This window comes from Moschus berezovskii, chromosome 17 (assembly GCF_049115385.1).
Source record: "Moschus berezovskii isolate FMDL1 chromosome 17, NW_MosBer_1.0, whole genome shotgun sequence".
Lineage (NCBI taxonomy): Eukaryota > Metazoa > Chordata > Mammalia > Artiodactyla > Moschidae > Moschus > Moschus berezovskii.
Window position 1 is genome coordinate 80,902,131 of NC_142476.1, and position 25,151 is coordinate 80,927,281.

General features: G+C 36.0%; 2 protein-coding genes and 1 non-coding gene across 3 annotated transcripts in view; 1 reads left to right on the forward strand and 2 right to left on the reverse strand.

The window, feature by feature from the left end:
* Window positions 1–25,151, forward strand: part of CDC73 (cell division cycle 73) — a 96,591-nt gene that overhangs the window by 47,970 nt on the left and 23,470 nt on the right. Inside the window, exon 11 of the mRNA XM_055419929.2 lies at window positions 22,950–23,007. Within this exon, the coding sequence (XP_055275904.1) occupies window positions 22,950–23,007 (58 nt within the window). The remainder of the gene's footprint in view (window positions 1–22,949; window positions 23,008–25,151) is intronic.
* B3GALT2 (beta-1,3-galactosyltransferase 2) lies at window positions 2,409–9,993 on the reverse strand. The gene is made up of 2 exons (XM_055419930.2): window positions 9,409–9,993; window positions 2,409–4,991 (listed from the first exon to the last, which is right to left on the reverse strand). The coding sequence occupies exon 2, from the start codon at window positions 4,865–4,867 to the stop codon at window positions 3,599–3,601; it is 1,269 nt and encodes a 422-aa protein (XP_055275905.1). The 5' UTR covers window positions 4,868–4,991; window positions 9,409–9,993; the 3' UTR covers window positions 2,409–3,598.
* Window positions 23,493–23,565, reverse strand: TRNAK-CUU (transfer RNA lysine (anticodon CUU)). Its single transcript has one exon. It is a non-coding gene; the product is annotated as a tRNA-Lys (tRNA).

Sequence of the window (25,151 nt, forward strand, 5' to 3'; positions counted from 1 at the left end):
TGCAAATACAGAAATGGTTTTCTTCCTTCTCTGGCAAATCAGATCTTGAAAGTAATAAGGCTTATAGTTAGCTTGCACTTGGGGGAGGGTGTGTGTGTGCACTGATGGAGTGGGCAGCGACAGGTTTCTTGCCAAAGCTCATAACGTCCCTTGTTAGTATTTGGTGGATTAATCCAGTATCCATTTTTTGAGCGTTGTGTTAAGTGATACACTGATACTTCGTGAGGTATGTTAGTATGTATGTAAGGTAGAGACTTTTTTGGCTCCTTAAATCTGTGTTAATAGTCAAATGTTGTCAAACCACTAAAAACTGAAAATAACCTGAATCAGCTGGATAAAATGAGTGTTACTACCTTATCACAAAACAGTAGGTGACTAACCAGTAGAGTGAGAAAATTCGGTGCTGCTTTTGTCTACTGACAGTAATCAAATTGCATTTGAAAAGGATCACCTTTTGTATAATTTCTAAGTGCCACCTGCCTGTTTATATATGTGTCTCAGTGCCCAAAGGAATAAGAGATAAGCAGTCATTCATAGCTTTTCTAAGTTTCTGACCCCCAGACATCAATAACTGAAAAGAAGAAAAAATGACTGAGGCACCAGCTTTCCTCTCCTTCCCCGTCTCTGTATTTGCGCTTTACTTCCCACTCTGTATTTGCGCTTTACTTGACATAAGGTGTCCTGCCAGTGTGGGAAAATGGTTGTGCAGCCTGAGAGCCTCACAGAAGGTGACAGAGGAGTGCAGACTAGAGGAGAGCACAGGCCATTTTGCTTAGCTCTTAGACCCTGGCAGGAATCATACATGCAGAATGTAGCAGAAGAGCATAATGGTGAAGAATCTGAGCTGGAACCCTGCTGCTTTACTGTGTGTGTGATCTCAGATATTTAACCTCTTGCAGTCTTTTCCTGTCCTTTAGTGTTACTTTGAAGGATTATGTATAATCGTGTGTGTACAGTCCTTTAACACACTACCAGGCACGCAGTGTATGCTCAGTCAGTAAATAGTTCCTGCTGCTTTGCTGACACTATTTTTATAGGGATTTGGGAATAGATTTTAATAAGATTCCAATTGATTTTATGTGATTATACTGTATATTCAGAGGTGAGAACTTTAAATTATTTACTTGAATTAGAATTTCATTACCTATAATTTTAATCAAATTAAACTAGTGTGGATAGTGAAACTTTTGTTATTTTTATCTTGCATAATATCTCTTGACACCTTGAGCATAAAGATAACATAGTTGTTCCTATAATTTTTTCTTTGACCAGATGTAAGTGCAGTCATTAAAATTACATTTTCGTGTATAATAAAAATTACATGGTACTTGGCATAATTTATATTTGGTGAGGTGTTTGAATACATATTGTATTTTAAAAATCATATATGAACATGAAAATCATCTTGCTGAAGAAATCAGCTTGTATATTCAGAATGGAAGGTCAAAAATAAATTAATAATAGAATATTTATTTTAAAATAAGGATTTTCAGCAGTACTAAAGCACTTTGTTATTTGATTCAGTGCTCTTTGAGAACTTGGAGTGTCATCAGATTCCCATAAGGTTTCAAGATGGTGTTATCAGGGATATAGAAGTGATTTTAAATTGACACCTGAGATAGGAATTTAATTGTCTGTTAAGAATTCTGTTTTTCATTAATTATCTTTTTAAACTTGAATTTTTCTGGAAGGAAAATAACTATCATTTAAAGATACTGCACTGTAGTAATAATTTGTATGAATAGTTTTGGATTCTGTTTCTGAGTGTGTATACCTGTACATGCACACATGTGCATGTACATTTTAAAAAAAGAATTAATAGAATTCTATATACTGAGGGAAGGGTTCCTTTTACTTTTCATCACACTAATTTGGTATTATCCTCCTATGTGTGACCTTTGTCTAGTAATTTTGGTACTTAGTAATTTTAGTCTTTTTATGACCATGCAGAATAAAGTAAGTGAAAAACAGACCTTACCACGAGGTGGGGTAATATAGCTCAGTATTCAGAATTATTCTATTCTGAACAGAACATTTAGATGACTGAATTAAAAGTGGGAGATAAGCTGAGTATCAGTAGAATTCAACACATTAAATTATAAGTACTGAAACATTCTCTGTGATTCTGAACTTTAATAGATGTTTCAGTGGATAACTCTTCAGAGTGGAATCAAGGATAAAAATGATTGATGTTAAAATTAGCATAAGTAACATCCTTACTGAGTCAAGATTGATAGATTTATATACTGGTATGAAATAAAAGCACTGTTTTAAAATTAATGGGTTAGTATTTCTTGATTTAAAAATTTGTGATGGAACCAACAAAATTTCTGTGAAATATTTGGACCATAACACTCAGTGAAGGTTTTTTGTTTACCCTTTTTATTAAAAACTTGGTAAAAGTGCATTGTATACATTGTTCATCCTAGAATCAAGTGTTTCATCAGACATTTGTAGTTTTTCCCCCATCCCTCCCCGAAAGTTTTTAATCGGTGGAACAGTATATTTGTCACTCACCAAATTAAAAACTGCAGGCAGTTTGTAAACTTGGCACTCAGAGAACGAAGTAGGTGCCATAAAATGATGAAGTATCGGTATGTGTACACTTGCTTCCCATATGTTGTGGTTTGGCAGACATGCATCTTAAATGTATTGAATGAAACTGCTGCTGCATTCTTTATCCTTTATCTGTTTTCAACAGTGCATCCTGTTTGTGCCTGTAAGTAATCATGGTTGCTTCAGTTAGAGGAGAATGATAGCTTTTTTTCAGATATGCTTGAAGTTAAGTGGTGATGCTCCTTGAGAGTGCAGTAACTGGCTGATTGAGGAAATCGGTGAAGTACTAGCTTGGCCCTGAACACCAACGAGGAAACACACTTTCTGTTTGAACATTTAATTTTTTTTTTTTTTATAAAAACTTGAGCCTGAGACACATTGATTTTTCACATTTTATCACATCATGTCAAAATAATTTCCCCCAATAAATGTGAGTACTGATAAAAGAAACTGAACATCTCAGTTGTTTTTAAAAGGTGAATACTTAGATGAGAAAGAACTTCATTGCTGAAACCTCTGAACTTTATAACTATGTTTATGGAATACGTCAATTAAATCTTATTGCATGGAATGTTGTTTTCTGACCTAGAATAGGTCAGAAAATGTGTCCTTTACACAATTATAAAGTTTCCTTAAAATTGACAGTAATGTTTTATTTACATATATTGAAATGGAAAACTAAATCTAAAATGAAGAGTCTTGACCATCTCCATTTCTTAAAATTTACGTGGAAAACATGCAGATACATCCTCTTGGCCCCTAACGTAAGATTCGAACCATTGATGTATGCATGCCTGTTATTGCGTGTTAATACACAGAATCCCCCATGTGTATTTTTTAAGTCGATTTTTTAATAGGTTGTTTTGGGATACTTTTTTGTTATATAATGTATTCTTCAAAAATTAAAAATATTTTTGGATCCCTTTATGTGATGAGTTTAACTAAAACTTGTTCCTATGGATGTAATCATAATTTTAACTACACATGCTTTTAGCAATATTTTACAGGTTGCATGTTTTTGGGGAAAAAAAAGTTGTCTTTTCTAATGTAGTTTACGGTGGCGATACCTGCCTGCCTTTTCTTTTGCTGCGTTGGCACAAGCGTTGTGCTTATTTTGTTGTAAGTGGTTCCAGTATTTTATCAGTTCACTAGGCTGGAACTGATGAGAGGTAATTAGGTGGCTGTATTTACAGCTTGAGTAAGAAACTCGCCAGTGATTGAACACAAACTCATTGGGAGGGGGCACAGGATCAATTCTCAACTTGGCAAGACAGATCCCCACATATACATCTTCCAAGTGCAAACGACGGATACTTAAAGAAACTTTAAATATCTTCTCTGCCAGATCTCCAGAAAAAACATAACCAGTCCCAGAGCAGAAGACAGGATAGCGTTCACTAGGGTAGAGGTCTGGTGGCATGTACCACTTGCTGTCTTTGTTTCGATTGGGTGCATATCCCCTCATTAGGTAACCAGTAAAATAGTTATGTCTAGGAGGCAGGTCTGGCTTCAATAACTTATGTATTAAATACTCGGTATTGACAAACATGTCACTGTCAGTTTTCATTACATAAGGAATACGCGGACAGTATGTTGCAACCCAGTTCATGCCCATGAGTGTTTTAATGGTCAGATTATAGTATGTATCTAAGTATTCCTGTTGGATAATATCGTGGTACTGTCTGCTTTCTTCCAATATTGCACGTTGTAGGTAGCCACTTGACTTAATACTTACACCTAAAAGAAAAATCCGTGTGATTTGAATACCAGGTGCTAGACTCTCATTGCCCCAAGTTTGCCGAATAGCTCGTCTAGCTTCTATTTGTCCAGGTTCCGCAGCGATTAGTAGTATTAAAAAGGGGCTTTTCTCCTGGCACTTTTCAGGTTCATTGATAATGTATTTGAAATGGTAAGCATTTGGGTGTCCAGTACCTTTCTCATTGTAAATGCTTCCGTTGGCACCGAGCGTGTTCTCCAGCCCTGTAACTCCTTGCAGTGACAGATCCGTGTTGTTTGGGTCAGTTGCTGTTTGAGGCCTCAGGGTCTGAGGGACAGTTTCTTTCCAAATGTTCCGAAGAGAGCTGTGGTTCGTCTCACTTTTTGTAGAACGAAATCCACGGAAAGTGTATGTCACAGGGTTTTCTTTGAATCCAGCTCTGCCCGGCAGCCAGTCATGATGATTAAAAAACAAAAACATAGCAAAAAGAAACACGAGAGAAAGTACACCAATAAGATGGGTCCGAAACAGAGACCTCTTGGCATTCCAGCTCATCTTTGCAAAGCAGCAGTGTCTCCTTCTCCACTGAAGCATGTTGTAAATATCCAGTAATGGATGAGAGATACTGGTGGCTGGGGAGCGGGTCCTTCTCCTGAATCAATACTGTTCTTTGGTAGTCATTTTCTAATTCGGTCACGTCGTCTTCCTCGGAGTCATTCTATAAAGATGAATCATAAAAGTTTACAAAATGCTAAATACCACAGAACTGCTTTTAAGAGACTAATAAAATTAGGGCAGATGGGAATTTTTAAGCTGTGAAAATATGATCACCCAGGAACAAAGTTTATAATTTGTCTTCCCGTGGCAACCTAATGTCCTGAGAACAGGATTAATTTCTTTAAAAATATACCTTTGGAGCGCAGTGAGCACTTTTAAGAGAGGTGATGAATTTTTCTTCCACTTATTTCATCATCTCAGTAGCTCTGGTCATTTGTTCTTTTGACTAAAGTTAAAGACTGAAAGTTGTGTGCATGGAGGAGAGAGAAACACTGCTGGATTCCTGGGAGAGGCCATGTAAAAAGGCCTGAGAGCAGATGGAAAATGTATTGGCATTAATTAAAATTGATTTGACATACCATTGGTGGTATGGTGCACAGTCAGCGGCCTTTTTTGTAAAATGGTCATGTATCAGTTGTGGGACAGACGGTGCAAGGTTGATTATGGCAGAGTTCTGTTAGTCACAGTACACTGCTTGGCATGTTTCCATTGGCCCCTACTGTGTGGAGAAAGTCAGTGAGAAGATGCACCTGTCAAAGTTAATTTTCAGGGTTCAGTAACTTCAGTGCAAGATTTTAAGACAGTAATAAATGATGAGCATTTCAAATACACGTTTCTCGTTTTAACCTTCCACTTCAAATGTGAGGCATTCAGATCATTGTCTTTTCTTAGACTTAAGATTGATTTTTAAAATATAGCAACTAATTATCTCTAATTATCTGTGGCCTTCACAGAGTACTATCACGTACTTCAGTTGACTCTCAGTATTAGAATTAGCAAAGAACTGCTTTGAACAGTCTTCCGAAATTTTCAAAATATAGGCATTAGGTACTATTATATCCTCAGTTGTTTAAAATTTTAAATTTCACAGAATGCATTTTAAAAGATTTTTGAGTTGTGGTGTGTTCTAAATTTGCATGTGGAGAATTTATTACATTTGTAGGACTTGCATGACACTTAGAGCACTACATTTAGAAGACAAAAATTATGAGCTGTCAATATGGGAGGTTCATGATGCCACGTATTAAGAACTGGTCTTTGAAGAAGTTTTTCAGTGCATAGCACAAATTTGTTCATGTTTTTTCAGTTCCTAGTTTTTCTGGATCAAGGTGTGGGGGTAGAGGATAGGTGAGGAGCTATAGCTTGAATTCTGTTAAAAGAAAAATAAAAACTTTTTGAAAAGGGGACTCATGTTTAATTTTAACTTTTTCAACTTTTTATTGTGAAAATTATTTAAGGAAAAGAAAACTGGTGAATTAAAAATTCATTGTAAGAGCATTTGTTTATTAGAAGTTTTATAAATATATGTGTTTGAATGTGTTATTTAGCTTGTGATACTGGGAAGTTTATGGTTAATACCAAAGATACTTAAGATATTCGATATGAAATTTAATTATTTGGGGGAAATAATGGCATTTACATGGAAGTCTTCATAAAATCGAATAACTAGAATAACATTCACTTATATAGTATGAAGTATTTAGAAAATATTGGTTGAAAGTATTAGACACATGTATGAACGAAAGTACTACTGTTCTAGTAACAGCCACTAGGAGGAGCAAGTAGGTGGGAATTTGAATGGACTTCTAAAAGTATAATAGTATAGGCACCACCTTTTGATTATTTCTAGTATATGAAATGTACTTTGAGAAGTTATCATTTTTCTCAGATATAAGAAATTATTTAATCATCTTGTGAGGTAGGAGCAGTGTTTTTTCTTTTTAATTTTTCAGGTTTTAAAAAACACAGAATCTAGTTAGTTATTTATTAGAATTTATTCACTTGAATTTTAATTTCACATTACTCTGATGAAGACCAAGATTTCACTGTACCAGTAAAACAGTTCTGTTGTAAACTCAGCTGAAAATAATAGAGCTGAGTGTTCTAGTATAAAAACTCACTTTTTTTCTTATAGTTGGCCATTCTGTTGAGATGAGAAAACTAAACTTTTATTTTCAAATGCAATATTAGATAAATAGTAATAATTTTTCCTCCACCCCATAAAGAGGCCAGTAGCTATGAAGGTTATGTGTGTAAATTTAAAAGAAACAAAACTTGCTTTTAAGATTTATTTAATAATCTATTTTAAACATTCCAAAACTAAATTAAATGTATCAGCTGTTGATAGAGAATGCTTGAAATCTGGTTGAAGTCTAATCATTTAGATCTTTCAAGAGAGTAAATTTGATGGTTTAAGAAGCAATAAATAGAAGGTCAGATATTTGAATGAATAAAGGACTGAGAAATGAATGCAGGTAAATATATTAGTAAATTGTATTTTTATGAAGATATGCCTGAAGTGATGTTTCTAAAGTATTTCAGTGTTACAGAAAAGAGCTAATTATTATATATTGTAATCTGGCATAGTGCCCATAGTTTATGGTCCTCTGTGATTTTGTAGCAATACGTGATGGAGATGCATCTTATTTTAAATTCATGATATTTGTATGTTTGTAAATATTAAGCTGCTCAAACTTGAAGTCTATATATGCCCATTTGACAACTCTCCCATTGGTAAATGTAGTGCATATGTCTAGCCTTTAAAAATTCTTTATTAAAAGTTTTTCAGGTATTTATCATAATTGTTTTGTTAAAAAGAAAGTACAATTAAAGTAAAGATTCCTCCTTCTATTAAATGATAAAATTCTTTTCCAGTTACTGCCTGTATTACATTAATTCTTAAGAAGTGGTAATAAAACTAGAAAGTTGAAATATTTTCATATTCTAAATAGTCTTTGCACTTTTACATTTTCAGAGTAGCAGTAGCTTTGATTTATCTTTTATGGGTTTTTATGATAATATTGTCAAGTTACTCATGTGTATTTACATCTTATGGGTTGACACTCATGGAGAGGATGTTGCTGTAAAATGTTGTTCTCTTTCTCTCTCTCTCACACACATGCATACACTGTTTTTATTATCTGGCTTTTAAAAGTGTTGATGTTTTTAGTCCTTTGGAACAGTTCGAGAGTTTAGGGGTGCTTGAATAAAAAACTTTGCACTCCTATTTTGAGGTAGCTAGCTTAATAAAAATATTTAATTGGTGACTTTAACATTGAGAGATAAAGGCTCTAAAGGAGACTTGAGTTTTTTTTGTTTAATACCGTCTGATTTCATTCTTTAATGGACTAAATGCTGTGAGTGAGAGTTGAACTGTAATAATAATAGGCCAGATAGACTTGTTTAATCTTAATTTTAGAATAGAATGCTTACATATGTCTTTAAAATGTTTGCCTTTTGTGATTATTAAATAATGAGTTGTGCTATAAAGTTGACCAAAAATCAGAATCTTTGAGGACCTGTAAAAAATTTTAGAAATACATGAGTTCCTGAGCCATGAGCTGCTATTCTGCGATGGTTACTAAAATAGTTTATTAGATTCATTTTTGCGCTGCACACACATACTGTGCCAGTAGTTAACTATTACATATTTATATAGCCTGGCACAGTGGCTACATTTAAGTTGAATTTTTTGGCCTTGTATTGCTGTTACATGGATATTTTTATATCAGAGTATTTTCATATTATGTTTTTGAGTTTCACTTTAAAAATGATCACAAAACCAATCTTATATTTTGATCATTTAGAATCAGTCTGTTTCCTAAAGTCTTGCTTTTAGCAATAGGGGTAGTATTAGCAAGTATTTATATTTCTTTGTTTGAAGTTGTATTCGTGGACATGTAAATCTCCTGTGGTAGTGTGCTGTGCATAAACACACACTGCCTTCTGTGATCCTGTACAAATGCTTTCCTTTTAGTATCTTACAGTTCAGTGGTACTTAAAATTTGTTGATAGTCTTCAGAGGTTGTGTTTGTTTTTTTTATTTAGGGAGATGGACATAGGAGGGAAGATTTTGTTACTAAAACCTGCTGTATATTAAGATTTTGCTTTAAAAGGACTGAAAAAGCTCTTAATATTAGGATCTTTTTTTAATACTATTTAGTGTAATTTTACTGCATTGACTCCTTTGATAGCCATTTTAAGGAGAGCCCTTTAATTTACTGGATAAGGATTCAACTTGACCTAATTTGATAGAGGATTGCTGTGCTTTCTTTAGCGGGTTTCAGATTTTTTTTTTTTTTTAAGTTTCATTTTTCAGAGAAGCCTTTAAGCACAGCTTGTTACTATTTGCCTTTTCTGTAATCCATAATTACTGCGAGGTACATATTTACTTGAATAAAGCAGTGACAGCTTGTCTTCTAAACAGTGACAAATTTTAAAATCATATATTTAGAAACCCTCTCATAGTTTCAAGGACAGTGAAATGTATGAACTTGTTTATTAGAGATTAGTGCCTCCTGGGCTATAAAAAGGTAACAGACATTTAAATGAGTATTACACACAAGATATCGACATACCTTCCTTGGTCAGGCCATTTATGTGGTGAGGATTATGCCCACTGAAGATACTTTTGGCACGCCATCGCTCCAGCAAAAAGATGCTAGTGAACACGCACACCTCCCCCAACAGTCTGCCTCCTGCGATTGCTTTTCACAGTGTCCAAAGTGTCCATCTGTCTGCTTGTCTTCGAGTTCCCTTCCTTGTTCATATGGGTCCTAATCTTCTGAGGTTTTTCCTTTCTTTCATTTTCTTTCTCTTTCTTTAAACAAAAGAGCTGTGGTGATTCGTTCTGTTTGGAGCACTGTTGACTCTTCCCGACAGTTGATGCATTGAAGCTTTTTACATCTGCTGTCTTCCTGGCCGGACAATGCAGTGCTCTATTCTCTTCTCAGTATCCATATTTCTAGTAAGAACCCTGAGCTGCAATGTAAAGCAGCCAGAGCTAGAATGGAGTGCTTCGATTGTATTGGAAAAGAGCAGGATTTAACTCTCTCTCGTCGTTGCCTGGCAGCTGCAGGAAGGATTTTGAGCAGTTTCACTGGGATTTTAGTCTGTAATATGAAATCCACGGTTCCTCAGCTGCTGCACAGGCAGGCAGCAGTTTAAATGTGGGCTTGACAGATGCTCTCTCTGACAGAGCAGAATTTAACGTCACTGCTTGGCTGAATCCCACGTGATTTTTTGCATTCATTTTGATTAAAAACCCAAGGTAGGGAGAAGCTTAGAGATTTTGCTTCTTTGTGTTAAATTATATATAGTCAATGTAAGTGTAGTGATAAGTGAATAATACAACAATGGAAGGATTATGAAATGAATGTTTTTTGTTTTTTTTTCAGTTTATTCCCTCCCCCCCCCCCATTTTTTTTTTAAACTTTACGTTCAAGCACAGATTTTCTAAATGTTTTCAGTGTTAGATGTTGGTTTTCATGTTACCTGCATGATTTTACCGGGTGTAAGCCATATAGCGTTAGTATGTAACTTGGTGTAATTTAACCCTTTCATTGCACTCCTTCCCTTGAAGTTTTTTATTCCTCAGATTGTTCTAACTTTAGTTTTACTAATATCTAGTTACAACTCATAGACCATTTTTAATGAGTAACTTAGACATCCCCCCATTATTTTGTTTATATAGATCAGCTGCCATGAATTGTTTTACTGACACATGATTTGATACAGCCACTTCTTTTTTTATGTGCAGTTTCTACTGTTCTTGAAGGCAGCAAAACTTTATTTTTACTTTTTAATATCATCATTTATTTTTTCTTTTTCTTTAAAATTACTTGTATGGTGGAATTCAGCAAAATAATGTAATAGATAAAAAACAGGATCTTCTTGGTGGGTAGTGAGATCATAGTAATCATATTTATTTGTCCTAATATTTCAGGATGGTTTAGTAACTTGCCATCAAGCAAAGTTTTCCATAAGCACTAGATACTCACTCTGAAATATTTCTTTGTATGATGAGTCTGTTGGGCACCTTGCTGTTTTTTTTCTGCAAGTACTGGGGCATTGTCCTTTATTAAAATAAGTTGTTGGTTTTTCCTCAGATTTTAGGGACATTTACTCATAGAAATTTACCATTTTGAAACTTAAGCTGTATATTTGTGGTCATATTTTTGGTCCCACCTATTTTCCCTACTAATGTTTGTTGTTTCAAATATAGATTTATGTTTTCTCTAATATTTTTAATTTTTTATTTTTGTTATATTTTTTAGTATAAGTGATGAATTGTGTTTTGTAGTTTTAGGAATCCTAAAACTTTTTTTTTTTTAAGGCGTGTATGTGATTTTCCTGGAAATGTTAGTCAGAACATTAAGAGTTTTATAGATGGGAAACCTAAGGCCTGGAGCTTTGGTTTTTCCTGGTAAAGTGTGAAGGATAGAACTAAAACCCAGGTTTCTTGGCATTTAGTCCCTAAGTCCACACATATTACATGTTCACTGCTCTGTTTTTAAGTAAACTTAGGTGGCAGAGTGATGGTTAATTGCCTGCTTAAAATGACTTATTTTATAGAAGTATAAGTAGCTCTTACTAGATCACTGTTTATCAGTAATTCCTGACGTAGGCTTTGATTGTGCTAGTAGCAGCAGTGACTCAATTCATGTTGCGTGCCAAGCCTGCTTGAGCTGTTATATAAATGACTTTTTTTCCGATAAGGTTTTATTATCGTAATACCCATTTTAAAGATGAAGAACCAGTGTTTAGAGTTATAAAATAATTATCCCTAATATCAGATGATTAGTGATAAGAACTTTTCACTTTCACACATTGGAGAAGGAAATGGCAACCCACTCCAGTGTTCTTGCCTGGAGAATCCCAGGGACGGGGGAGCCTGGTGGGCTTCCGTCTGTGGGGTCACACAGAGTCGGACACGACTGAAGTGACTTAGCAGCAGCAGTGATAAGAAAGAGTCCAGCTGGGAATTAAAGCAAAAATAAGTTGTTCTCAATCATTATGCTGCATGGCCCTGCTGGAGAACTGTGGGAATTTTTTCCTGTTACTAGTACAGCATGGGGCTTCCCTGATGGCCCAGTGGTAAATAATCTGCCTGCTAATTCAGGAGATGTGGATTCAATCTCTGGGTGGGAAAGATCCCCTGGAGAAGGAAATGGCAACTCACTCCAGTATTCTTGCCTGGGAAATCCCATGGACAGAGGAGCCTGATGGATTACAGTCCATGGGGTCTCAAGGAGTCAGACGTGACTGAGCACACCAGCACAGCATACCCAGAGATCATTCATAGGATTTTAAATGGATGTTTGTAGTTTTGTTTTATTTACTTGATCAATAGATACATATCTGATCAACTACTGTGTGCCAGCATTTGAAATTAGGCACACTTTAATAAATGATACAAAGATGGTTTAGATGCATCCCATGCCCTTCCTCCAGGAAGGATAAAGCAGTTATTTTTGACTGTTTTTTTGATTGCCCTACTGAATTTCTTATCGATTTTGACTATTAAGAGAACTCCATAGATAAGCTGCTGGTTAGTGGTCCCTGCAGTGTTAGGTAGAGCCCCTGAATTCCCAGTAGACTATTGTCTAAACTGTGCTTGCAAAGGAGCAAGTGTTCATACGGCAAAGGAGACTCCTGAAAGCTCATGAAAGGATACCTGTGTGCCAAATCAGAATTTACTTTAAACTTTCAGGTACAGCTGCATTCTGTTTCTTATGTTTAAGTTAAGTAGCTTAGGAACTTTACAGGAAAACAGCAGTCATGAGATAAAAGTTCCTTCAGTGACTTTTTCTAGCAACCTGCATGTTTCCAGCCAAGAGAAGCTGTAAAAATCTTATGACAGGCAAGCTTGTAGAAGCTCTTCCTTCAGTCTAATTCTTTTAAAATCTGAATTCTATGGTTAAAGTTTCTCTCTAAATGTGACAGATTTCTTTATCAGACTCAGCAGACTGGCAGCTATTTTGTTAAGTTTTATAGTTATAAATGTCTTGTAATTTTTACTTGCATAGGTCTGCTTTTTAATTTTATAGCACATCTCTGGTGGGAAAATAGGTGAATATTACTCTATGCATCACGGCCAGAATTATCCAGGTTCATATTAGGGTTTCCCCGTGCATGTCTAGAATATCCCTTAAGGACCCAGAATTTAAAGACAGAATTTGCTGTGCCTCGTAACTCTTTAAGTCTTAAATGGGTACAGAAATAATAATAATTTTAAAATTCATGTTGTTAATTGTTTTTGAGTGATTGTTACATGATCAGTCAGGTATAGATTTGTCCAGTATGTATTAGGAAAGGTAAGTGATTTCATGGAATTATACTATATATCTATATAAATTCAACTAAATGTCCTTGGTAAAAAGAATGCTGGAGAAAGGAATGTGGAGATAGCACTTCAACCAGGGTGGGTGATGAGCAAACAGCCTTGGGAGACATGAATCAGTTTTCCCTTCATTGGTCTCCATTCGTGTTTATACTTTGGTCTGTCTAGTAGGCCCCTGAATGCAAGCCATTTATTTCACCTGAAAAACTAGCTATCTTTTTTCACTGCTGGAGAAAAATCTTAATGTTTTGGAGCAGATGTAATTTCCAATGTAATACACTGAAAAATTCCATTTGAACCAATTAGTTAGGTAACACCTTCAGTTTTATTGAGATAATCAGCAGTTTTGCATGGCAGTGTTTACTTGGAGTTTATCTAGAGGCTGCTTTGACTTAAAATCAAATGACATCTTTTTCATTACATAAGGTTTGGACAGATGGCATATTTTTTACTATTTAATATTAATAGTTTTCCTTTTTGAAAAAAAATGGTTGTGTTTATTAAGAATTTGGTATTTTCCTTTGGCCTTTATTGATGTTTTACAAAGCAGTTTTACTTTTCTTTGAACTCACAGAGCAGGAATTAGCTGATTGTAAATTAGCAATCTCAGAATGACCACAAGTGTCAGTGTTTGCCTGCCTTACTATTTTGCCTTCAGTTTTCATAAGCTTATGCTGCAGTTACTCATAATGTTTAAGAATTTCTTTTGACTTAAAAGCAGAGCTAAATTTAAATGTCTCTTTGACATTTGTCTATTTTAATTCACACAAACTATTAATGATCCTAAGAGAAAAGTAAGCATCTAAAATCAGCATAATTTGGAAAGTACTGCAATAATAAAGGCATTCCTCGCAGATATTTGGGGTTCAATTCCAGGCTACTATAGTGAGTGAGTATTGAAGTGAGTCACAGGAATTTTTTGTTTCCCAGTGCATAGAAAAGTTATGTTCCCAGTATATTTTGTGCAATAATAGCGTTGTGTTTACAAAACAGTGTACATATTTTAATTAAAAAATGCTAACCATGATCTGACAACATAGGGTTGCCATAAACCTTCAATCTGTTTTTTTTAAAAAAAAGTGCAGTATATACTGTGCAATTAAGCAAAGTATGCCTTTTGGCTTGTATATTCTTTGGTTTCTCAGTAGCACAGCTCTTTCTTTTCTGCACAAATCAGCTAGAATCTTTCAGTTGTTTTTTTTGGCACACACAGAATAATCTTAGAGGTTAGAGCTGGGGTTATCAGTGAGGGTGTTATTGAGCTTGATACTGCTTTCCTAGGACATGTTCTAGAAGTTTACGAGGGAAGGTGTTCTGGGCTGACAGAATAAATGAAGGGCGTTTAGTGAATGTGGCCAAGGAATGTAGCGTGTTGGGACAGTTTTTGAAAACAACAAAGACTAGTCCTGTGTTCTGCAGGACTTCCGAATGTCCATGTGTGTGTGTATGTGAGATCCCCAGTGTCTGGGATCTAATGCCTGATGGTCAGGGGTGGAACTGATGTAATAATAACAGAAAGTCCTCAACAAAGGTAATGCGCTTGAATCATCCTGAACACCCCTCCTTCTTGGGTCTGTGGAAAAATTGTCTCCTGTGAAACCAGTTTCTGGTGCCAAAAGGTTGGGGCCACTGTGTTAGACCATTTTTATTATTAAACGAACCTAAAACATAATTGGAGTACAAAGTCTATTGCTAGGACATTGGTTTCCATTAAAAGTTTTGCCTATATATATAGGTTAGTTAGTTACCTGTGCATTTCATTTTAAATGGTTAGAGGGGTCAGTGTAAAATATTCTTAAAGGGGATATATTGAGTTTGATAGAGTTGTGAAGCCTACTAGATTCACACCTTTAAATTGTTTCAGGCATCTTACTGGCCAGTAGCTGTAATTCCTTTGATTCCCAAAACAATCAAATTAATATAATTCCAAACATGTAACCTTTGATAAAGAGAGCTGGGCAACAGAGTATTGTTTATTCACGTGAAACAGAAGAGCAAATTTATAAGCTATAGAGCAAAATTATAAGCTGTAGGTTTGAAGAAACCCACGTTGCATTGTCCTCAAACGTAATCATTTAATTGGCCCCTTCAGGTTGTACCGTGATGGCATTGTTCCTAGTGAAAAAGTATTACTTACATTAGAATAATGGAATTTCAGAGTAGACTTGGACCTTTGAGGTCATCTAAAAATCTAGTTTCCTCATTTTACAGGCAAGGTAACTAAGACCCTGAGAGGTTGAGATTTTTCTCAAAGGTTTGCTCTTAATGTAGCAGAGCCACATAAAGCTAGAGCCTAGAGCTCGAGACTTGTAAGTCAAGTTTTTTTTGCACTGATTTACTCTGTCTCAGTTACATTAGTGTATTTGTTTTTAGTCCATGGATCCATGAAATTCACAAATGACCCTGTGGACCTTCTACATTACCTGTGTTCCTCTTCCACTATAAAAACAGTTCTCCTGACTTTACGTGAGAAGGATAAAGCTTTTCTTAAAGCTCAGTGAGAGAGTCCTTCATGATGGACTGCGATGCTGAGGGAGGCCTGTGCGCATGCTTTGGTTTGTTTCCAGCTGCAGTGCTCTGATCAGCGTTTTATCTAAGTTATTTATCTGTACATTAAGGAGCTACATTCATGTGCATGTAATTTTTTTAATCTCCAGATAAATAATTTTTAAAAACCTGACGATTTCCCAGTGTGATAGAATGCCTCTTTAAAGAGTTTTGCGTTATGTCTCAGTCTCTTTTGAAAATTTTTATTGCTGTATTTGTCTGGGTTCTCCAGAGAAAGAATCAAGAGGGTAGATAGGTAGATTGTGAGGAATTGGCACATGTGGTTAGGAAGACTGAGAAGTTCCAGGATTTGCTGTTGGCAAGCTGGTGACCCAGGGAGGCTGATGGGCTAGTGCAGCTCTTGTCTGAGCCCAAAGGACTGAGAACTGGAGGACTAATGGTGTAAGCGCTCCAGTCTGCGTCCACGGCAGGAGAACACCAGTGTTCCCCCTCAGCACAGCCAGGCAAGGGGAATTCTCCTCTGTTCTGCCTCTGTGTTGGCTTCCGTTCTTCAGTGGAGTGGACGAGGCCTGTCTGCAGTGGGAGGGCAATCTGCCTTACTCAGTCTACAGATTCAACGTTCGTCTCACCCAGACGCATCCTCATAGACACGTCCAGAATAATGTTTTAGCCAAATGCCAGGGATATTAATTCCTTATCAGATCTTTTCTCCCATCCTTTGGATTGACTTCTCTGTTGTTAGTGTACTTTGATGCATAAAAGCTTTTAATTTTGATCAAGTCCAGTTTATCTGCTTTTCTTTTGTTTTCCTGTACTCTTAAGTACTACTTTCACTTTCACATATCTGTGAAACTGATGTCAAATCTAATGTCATGAGGCTTTTACTCTGATTTTTTTATCTGTAGGTTAAAAAAAATTTTTTAAGTTTTATCTCCTTAATTTAGGTTTCTGATCCATTTTGAGTTGTTAATAATTTTTGTAGATGATGTAAGATAGTGGTCCAGCTTCATTCTTTTGCATGTGCATATCCAGTTTTCCTAGCACCGTTTATTGAAGACTGTCCTTGCCCATTGCATGGTCTTAGCTCCTGTGTCAAAAATCAGTTTGTCATGTACATGACAGTTTATTTCTGGGCTATCTTATTCTGTTGGTCTGTGGATTTGCCTTCATTCCCTGCTACAGTATTTTGATTACTGTTTCTACAAGTTTTAAAATCTGGAAGTTTCAGTCCTCTAACTTTGTTCTTTTTCAGAATTAGTTTGGCTCTTTGGAGCTGCTTGAAATTCCATATCAGTTCTAGGATAAGTTTTTCTTTCTGCAAAAATACCTTTGGGATTTTGAAAGGGATTGCATTTCTTCTATATATTGCATTGGGTGATTTTGAAATCTTAATGCAGTCCATGAACATAGATGTCTTTCCATTTGTTTATGGCTTTAATTTCTTTCAGCATCAATCTAAAGTTTTCAGTGTACATTTTTTTTAACTTCTTGATTAAATTTATTCTTGAGTATTTGATTTTTAAATGCTATTCCAAATGGAATTGTTTTCTTAATTTCTTTTTAAAATTACTGATTGGTAGTGTATAGAGATGCTGTGGATGTTTGTGTATTGATTTTGTATCCTGCAGTTTTGCAGAGATAGTTGATTAGTTGTGTAGACTACAGTATAATGTGAAGGTAACTTTTATATGCACTGGGAAACCAAAAAAATTTGTGTGGTGCACTTGATTGAGATACTAGCTTTATTGTAGTCGTATGGAGCCAAACCGGCAGTATATCTGAGGTGTGCCTGTATAGATACACTGTCCTGGGTTTTAGAAATGTGTCAACTGTTTTCCGTGTTAGCAAATGTTGTATACGTATACTCCAGGTTATGACTAGTCTAAAAAACAAAAAATAAGTTGTACTTAAAATTTGTGTCAAGTTTTTTGCTCCTGAAACCTTTAGTGCTTTTCAGCCTTTTTGTGATTTGCTCAGAGTTTCTGTTTCCTTTTTGTACATAGTTTTTCCAAAATGATTTTCTTAAAGCCTCATTCTGGAACTTAAAAAACTCAGCTGCTTAAAAAAGATACTAATATTTGTGAATTCTGAATATCAAATACAGATTTCATGGGAATAAGTTACTTTTTAAGAAGACAAAACATGCAAGTGTACAATTAATATTGATTTACTTTTAAAAAATGTTACTTTTTGTCTCATAAATACAGTGGTCAAAGAGGTAGATTATCAACTCCTAGAATCTGTGTGTGTGTGTGTATATTTATATATATAGTCCATATTTTTTCTTCATTAGGAAATTTCAGTATCTTATTAATTTTTATATAAACAGCATTCAGAATTAAATACAGTATATTTTTCATTCTGATACTTGTCACAAAGTTTTTTCTTACAATATGTTATATTATGGTGTTATTTTCTACTTGTTTAAGTGACAGATACCAGTGTTCTTTCTCCCAATACCAGAAGATTCTAGATTCTCTTCACTTGCTAAAAGAAAGCAAGGAGGGATTGTAAACAATTACCTTGTTTGGTTGTGTTATGTTTTGCAGATAACGATTCTGTCACTGTTTCCCCCATCCCTTTTTGCCAGTTACTTCTTTCTCAGAATGCCTCAAGTCTTGGTGAAATTATAATGATTCTGACTTTTTAAAAGAAAGCAGATTTTCCTCTCCAGTTGGCACAACTCATGAGCTCTTTCAGTTGTTTTGTGCTGATACTTTTCTTCTCCCAGCTGAGTAGCTTTTTTCCCCCAGTCCAAATATCTTTAAAAATACAGAGTTGTCAGTCTGCTCCGTATTACTGCCAATTATTATTTCATTTTGTTTCTTTTTATTCTTTGTTTTCCTTCTGTTTCAGTTTCTTAACATATGCCAGATAGACCTCTGTGTAGCCTTTGAAAAGCTATTTTACCTCTCTTTCTTCATCTTTAAAGGGTGCTGGAATTAGGTTATATGGTTTCTGAGGTCCTTTATGTAGTGACTTATACAAAATAATGCAGATCAGAGTAATATGAGCTTTTAGCTGCTCTTGTGTTGGTTAGGGAGTCCTAGAAATGGCCGTGAACTAACCATATGATTAACAGTAGTCTTCCCTGTTTTCATTTTAAGGAGCTCACACACAGCCTTCTGAAGTGGCATGGCTATATATGTGTGTGCGTTTGAACTTATTTGTGTTTACTTATCTAAAGTTAAGTAAACTTGTACTATAGCGACTGACATCTCAAAATTTTCAGTGAATTTGAGAGGACAAAATTAGATAAAACTCTCCTGGTTGCAGTTAACATATTCTGCTCTAGTAAGTAAGACAAAAAAGTGTGTGGGTTGCATAGAACGAGACGAGGGATTTTAGTGGCTCTTGGAATCAAGAAGATTCCAAGGATTAGCGGGAGAAGAGGTCTTATAGGCCACTGGAACTAGAAGGAGTTACGAGGGATATTGTATTCCATGTCACTTCTTGCATGCTGGTAACTTCTTTATATCATTCTGCAGATGGGTTTTCTCCGTGAGTCACGAGACATGATTATCTGTAATTTTAGACTTCACTCCTTATAGGCTTATGACTAGCTGACTCCCATTTATAAAACACAGAGGACTCTATAGACTGAGCCCAGGACTAGCCAGCCTTCTAGTCAAATGTAGAGAGAAAGAGGTCTGCATATGTGCGTGCTCATTGTTCTTCCTGTCTCATTTTTTCATTTTTCTTCCTTCTCTGTGTACTTAAACTGACCCAGTTTACATGTGTGTGCTGTGCTTTGTCGCTCAGTTGTGTCCAAACTCTTTGTGACCCCATGGACTGTAGCCTGCCAGGCTCCTCTGTATATGGGGGTTCTCCAAGCAAGAATACTGGAGTGGGTTGTCATGCCCTCCTCCAGGGGATCTTCCCAACCCAGGGTTTGAACCCAGGTCTCCCACACTGCAGGCAGATTCTTTACCATCTGAGCACCAGGGAAGACCCAGTATTTACATGTAAGAATTCAAAAGGAATACGGTTAAAACTTAATCTTGTTATTATATAATATCTAGTTGATTCCTCTTTATAAAGGAACATGGGAGAGAAAGCTGAAATCTCTTTGGTTAATTTCTATTTAGTGATTATCCTTTCGCTTCTGGTATTTAGAAGTCTAGGACCGAGTTCAGTATGACCAACATTTGTTGAGCATCTGTTGTGTTCTAGGTACTAGATTTACAAAGATGAGTAAAATCTGTTGTGTCCCCTAACATGAACTTAGATAAAAATATAGATCAGACAATTTCAGTGCATTCAGTTCAGTCTCTCAGTCGTGTCCGACTCTTTGCGACCCCATGGATCACAGCACGCCAGGCCTCCCTGTCCATCCCCAACTCCTGGAGTTCACTCAAACTCATGTCCATCGAGTCGGTGATGCCATCCAGCCATCTCGTTCTCTGGTGTCCCCTTCTCTTCCTGCCCCCAATCCCTCCCAGCATCAGAGTCTTTTCCAGTGAGTCAACTCTTCGCATGAGGTGGCCAAAGTATTGGAGTTTCAGCTTTAGCATCAGTCCTTCCAATGAACACCCAGGACTGATCTCCTTTAGAATGGACTGGTTGGATCTCCTTGCAGTCCAAGGGACTCTCAAGAGTCTTCTCCAGCACCACAGTTCAAAAGCATCAATTCTTCGACGCTCAGCTTTTTTCACAGTCCAACTCTCACATCCATTCATGACCACTGGAAAAACCTTAGCCTTGACTGGCGGACCTTGGTTGGCAAAGTAATGTCTCTGCTTTTTAATATACTGTCTAGGTTGGTCATAACTTTTCTTCCAAGGAGTAAGCGTCTTTTAATTTCATGGCTGCAGTCAGCATCCACGGTGATTTTAGAGCCCCCAAAAATAGTCTGACACTGTTTCCACTGTTTCCCCATCTATTTCCCATGAAGTGATGGGACCGGATGCCATGATCTTAGTTTAGTTTTCTGAATGTTGAGCTTCAAGCCAACTTTTTCAGTCTCCTCTTTCACTTTCATCAAGAGGCTTTTTAGTTCCTCTTTACTTTCTGCCATAAAGATGGTGTCATCTGCATATCTGAGGCTATTGATATTTCTCCCGGCAACCTTGATTCCAGCTTGTGCTTCTTCCACACAGCGTTCCTCATGATGTACTCTGCATATAAGTTGAATAAGCAGGGTGACAATATAAAACCTTGACGTACTCCTTTTCCTATTTGGAACCAGTCTGTTGTTCCATGTGCAGTTATAACTGTTGCTTCCTGACCTGCATACAGGTTTCTCAAGAGGCAGGTCAGGTGCTCTGGTATTCCCGTCTCTTTCAGAATGTTCCACAGTTTATTGTGATCCACACAGCCAAAGGCTTTGGCATAGTGAATAAAGCAGAAATAGATGTTTTTCTGGAACTCTCTTGCTTTCTCCATGATCCAGCGGATGTTGGCAATTTGATCTCTGGTGCCTCTGCCTCTTCTAAAACCAGCTTGTACATCTGGGAGTTCACGGTTCACATATTGCTGAAGCCTGGCTTTGAGAATTTTGAGCATGACTTTACTAGCGTGTGAGATGAGTGCAATTGTGTGGTTGTTTGAGCATTCTTTGGCTTTGCTTTTCTTTGGGATTGGAATGAAGACTGACCTTTTCCAGTCCTGTGGCCACTGCTGAGTTTTCCAAATTTGTTGGCATATTGAGTGCAGCACTTTCATAGCATCGTCTTTCAGGATTCGAAATAGCTCAACTGGAATTCCATCACCTCCACTAGCTTTGTTCATAGTGATGCTTTCTAAGGCCCACTTGACTTCACATTCCAAGATGTCTGGCTCTAGGTGAGTGATCACACCATCGTGATTATCTTGGTTGTGAAGATCAGTTAAATGTTGAAAATGGTCTCCACATTAATAGTGACTCACTTTCTTTATATTTAAAATTTTACTTGGATATAATTTGCTTGTAGTATAACGACCATATCATTGGTAAGTTACAAAGTTAACACATTCATGGAACCAGCATTCAAAGTGACTCATTCTCAACCACACCAGTGTATAAACTGAATGCATTATAGTGAAAATATTGGAAAAGGATGTTCTGCTGTCCTCAAGAGCTTTTTTCCCCCAAAGAGTTTTTACTATTTCCTCTGCTGCTTTTTTTCTTTTTAATTTAGCTTTTTGGGGGCGGAAGGTATGCGTGAGGCATTTGGAATCTTAGTTGCCCATGCAGGGATGGAACCTGTGCTCCTTACATTGGAAGCAGAGTCTTAACCACAGGACTGCCAGGGAGTCCTCTTTTTACATCTTTTTTTTAAAAAGCCTTTAAACTGAATGCCAGGAATCCTATTGTATTCCAAGTGAAATGCATTATCTGTGCATTTTACCACGGTAAAATCTCAGATTCTGAGGAAAATGTAATATGATTAAAGTGAACATTGTTTAGCAGGACTTCTTTAGAAATGTTTCTGAGGTTGTAGTAGTGATTTTTCTTATTATGGATTTGTGTAATTTTCCTGATACTTATCAAATTTTCTTCACTTAAGTACAGCTAGAATAAAATCTTCATGCGTTACTAGCTGTTTTGAAATTTACACTTGTAGCTTTCTATAAAGAAAAGTGTTTTAATGAAAACTTAGTGTGAATATGATTGAAACTATTGCAGCAAAGATAGACAACTTTTGAAGTCTGTTAAGCACTTCAGAGGTGTCTGTTCTTGAGTATATAATTGATGTACTTCAATCCTTAGCATATTTCCTAATATATATTACATGCTTTGTAATTACTTGAGATTTGTTATTCAGCTTTTAAGAAATTTTCAACCACTCTTAAATGTAACAAATCTCATGTTTGTAAATGGATTATTTTCCCTGAATATTTTAAAGATGTTTAATTTGAAATATTTGTGTTTTTTAAAGATGCACTCAAAGTAACACTGTTTACATCTTTCTAATGTGAGATTATGTATCACTTATTCATTTTGAGATTCTTTAAGGGGAAAAAGATTGACTTGATTGTAAAACTGGTAATGACATTTCTGAGAATATTAAAATTGTCAGCAACTAAGTAAATCATTGAATATTTGAAAAATCTTACATACTTACAATAACTAATGAATAGTAACAATTTAAGTATATTTTTGACTAAAGATTTCTCTTACCAACTCACAACCAGTAACATAAAAGGTAAAGTGCTTGTTTGTTTTAACTCATAGCATGTTCCATGACTGAGGTAGAGACAGACATGGAGTTTTTTTTTTGCAGTAATTAAACAAAAGTGTTTATTGTGCAAAGGAATTCTAACACATCCATTTTTATTCTTTTAAAGGAAGGTGCATCAGCCCGGAAGACGCAGACTCCTGCAGCACAACCTGTACCGAGGCCAGGTAAAAATAGAAAAATTTTAGTTTTTTTCTATTATCACTACTGAAATTTTTGATACTATGTAATGCTTTGAAGGAATTAAATTTTACTTGCAATACTTCAAAACTAGTATCATAATATTTACTTGAGTAAATAGGTATAGTTGAAGACTTAAAGAAAATTTTTAAGAAAGCATTTTTAACATTTTAGAAAAATGTTTTAAAAAGCTCTTTATTACATACCCATTCTCTCATCCGTTTCTTGTTTGAGTTCCGTGATAGTATGGTGGATGCGAGTTTTGTCTTTTCCTATGGAAACATTGAACCATAATTTTAATAGATTGATAAGCAGCTTTGATGTTTAGGATTTCAGATATCTATATTATTGAGAATATCAGGTTCTGTAATTTTTAAAATATATATTAATAAACAAGGCTCATATTGAAATTATTTTTTAAATTTAATCTTTAAATTTTTCTGGCTGCACTTCACAGCCTGTGGGATGTTAGTTCCCTGACTAGGGATTGAACCCAGCCCCTCAGCAGTAAGAGCACAGAGTCCTAACCACTGGACCACCAGGGAATTCCCTGAAGTTACTTTAAAAATATTTTCTTTCCTTTTCCTGGTACCTAAAAAGATTGATCTTTATAAATGCATGTAGATACAGACACTATGTTCATTTTCAGTGTTTTGGGCTTGATTTACTGTTCATTTTATTTTAGTGTTTGGCATAGTCTAGTATCAGTGCTGTTAAAAGTGGCTATTAAGAAAATGGTGTTAATTGAAAAGGCACAGTCAGGAATTTAACTGGTTGGTCTTCCTTTTCAATTTGTTAGTGTCAGTAGTGCAGATTTGGATATCTTTTTATTTATAGTATGTTCACACATAGGCTGATTCTAAAATTAAGTAATTATAAGTTCAGATTTTTGGAAGTACATTAAAAGCATGATGTTAAGAGGGATTATATTGGGATGGTGTTGTAGGCTCTTAGACTGTGTCTTGCATCCACCTGGATCTTGACATGACTAGTATTTTCTTTCTTTCTTTTAATGACTTTGGGTTGGTTTGAAATCTTTGTTAAATTTGGAGCACACTGGATATAATTTATATCAGATGACAGAACTATGGGACTGTTTTTCAGTAGACAAGACCATGCCAAAAGCTGAATTGCGAGTACAAGGAAGAACAATTAAATCCAGTTAAATATTATTTGAATGCCTTCCATGTGCTCAGTGCCAGAAACAAGAAGGAATTAAAGGAGCTCCTTACAGGAAGGAAGAAAAAGGGAAATAGGAATGGACAGGCTGACATGGACCCCAGGAATGCAGCCTGGAATATTGTAGAGGCAGTGGAATGATTGATGTAGAATTCTTTGTTTTCCCTTGGACGGGAAGGATGGTTAGTCTAAGGAAGATCACATGAGAAATTCAGAAATGGTATAAAAAGGAACAACCACCTGAGGATTCTAGCTCTGTTCTGTGCTGTGTATGAATAATTGTCTCCATTTCACATTTTTTCAAAATCACTTGCAAACGAAGGAAAGGGGTAGGGCTGGCACTAACACCTGTGTAAACCCGCTTATGTACGTGTGCCATGTAATAGAGGGACAGGGAAGGGGGCTGGGTCCTCCCAGCTCATTTGTAATCTTAGAGAAGGTCACGTGTGAAGCAGGGAGCTGTGGGTCCTTTCACCTCCTAATTTGTCATTCTTTTTCAGTTCTGCCAAGGTGCACTGGTGGTTAAAATGACTGAAATAATTCTTTGAGAATATTTCATAGTATAACAGATATTCTGATGCCCATCAATGTGAGGGCTTGTTTCACTCACTAATTGACCCCCATAGATCCACAGTCCCTTTCCAGAAGCAAAGATTATAAGTTTTAATACTAGTCAATAAGACTGACTTGAGTGGGTGTTAGCAGTTTGTTATCTTTGTCTTGATTCAGGTATTTCTGTTTTGCAGATTGTTAAAATTATTTGCTTTTTGGGTGCTACCCAGTTTTGAAGGGATATTTTGTAATATGGGGTAGGTTCATCTGGATTATCTTTTTAAAATGGAAGAAAAACACAATATTTCTGGCAGTGTAACATATTACACATGAGACAGCATAGATCTATATACTGTTGTTAGGTAGAGTTTGAATTATTAGGAAATTGGGACTGAACCAT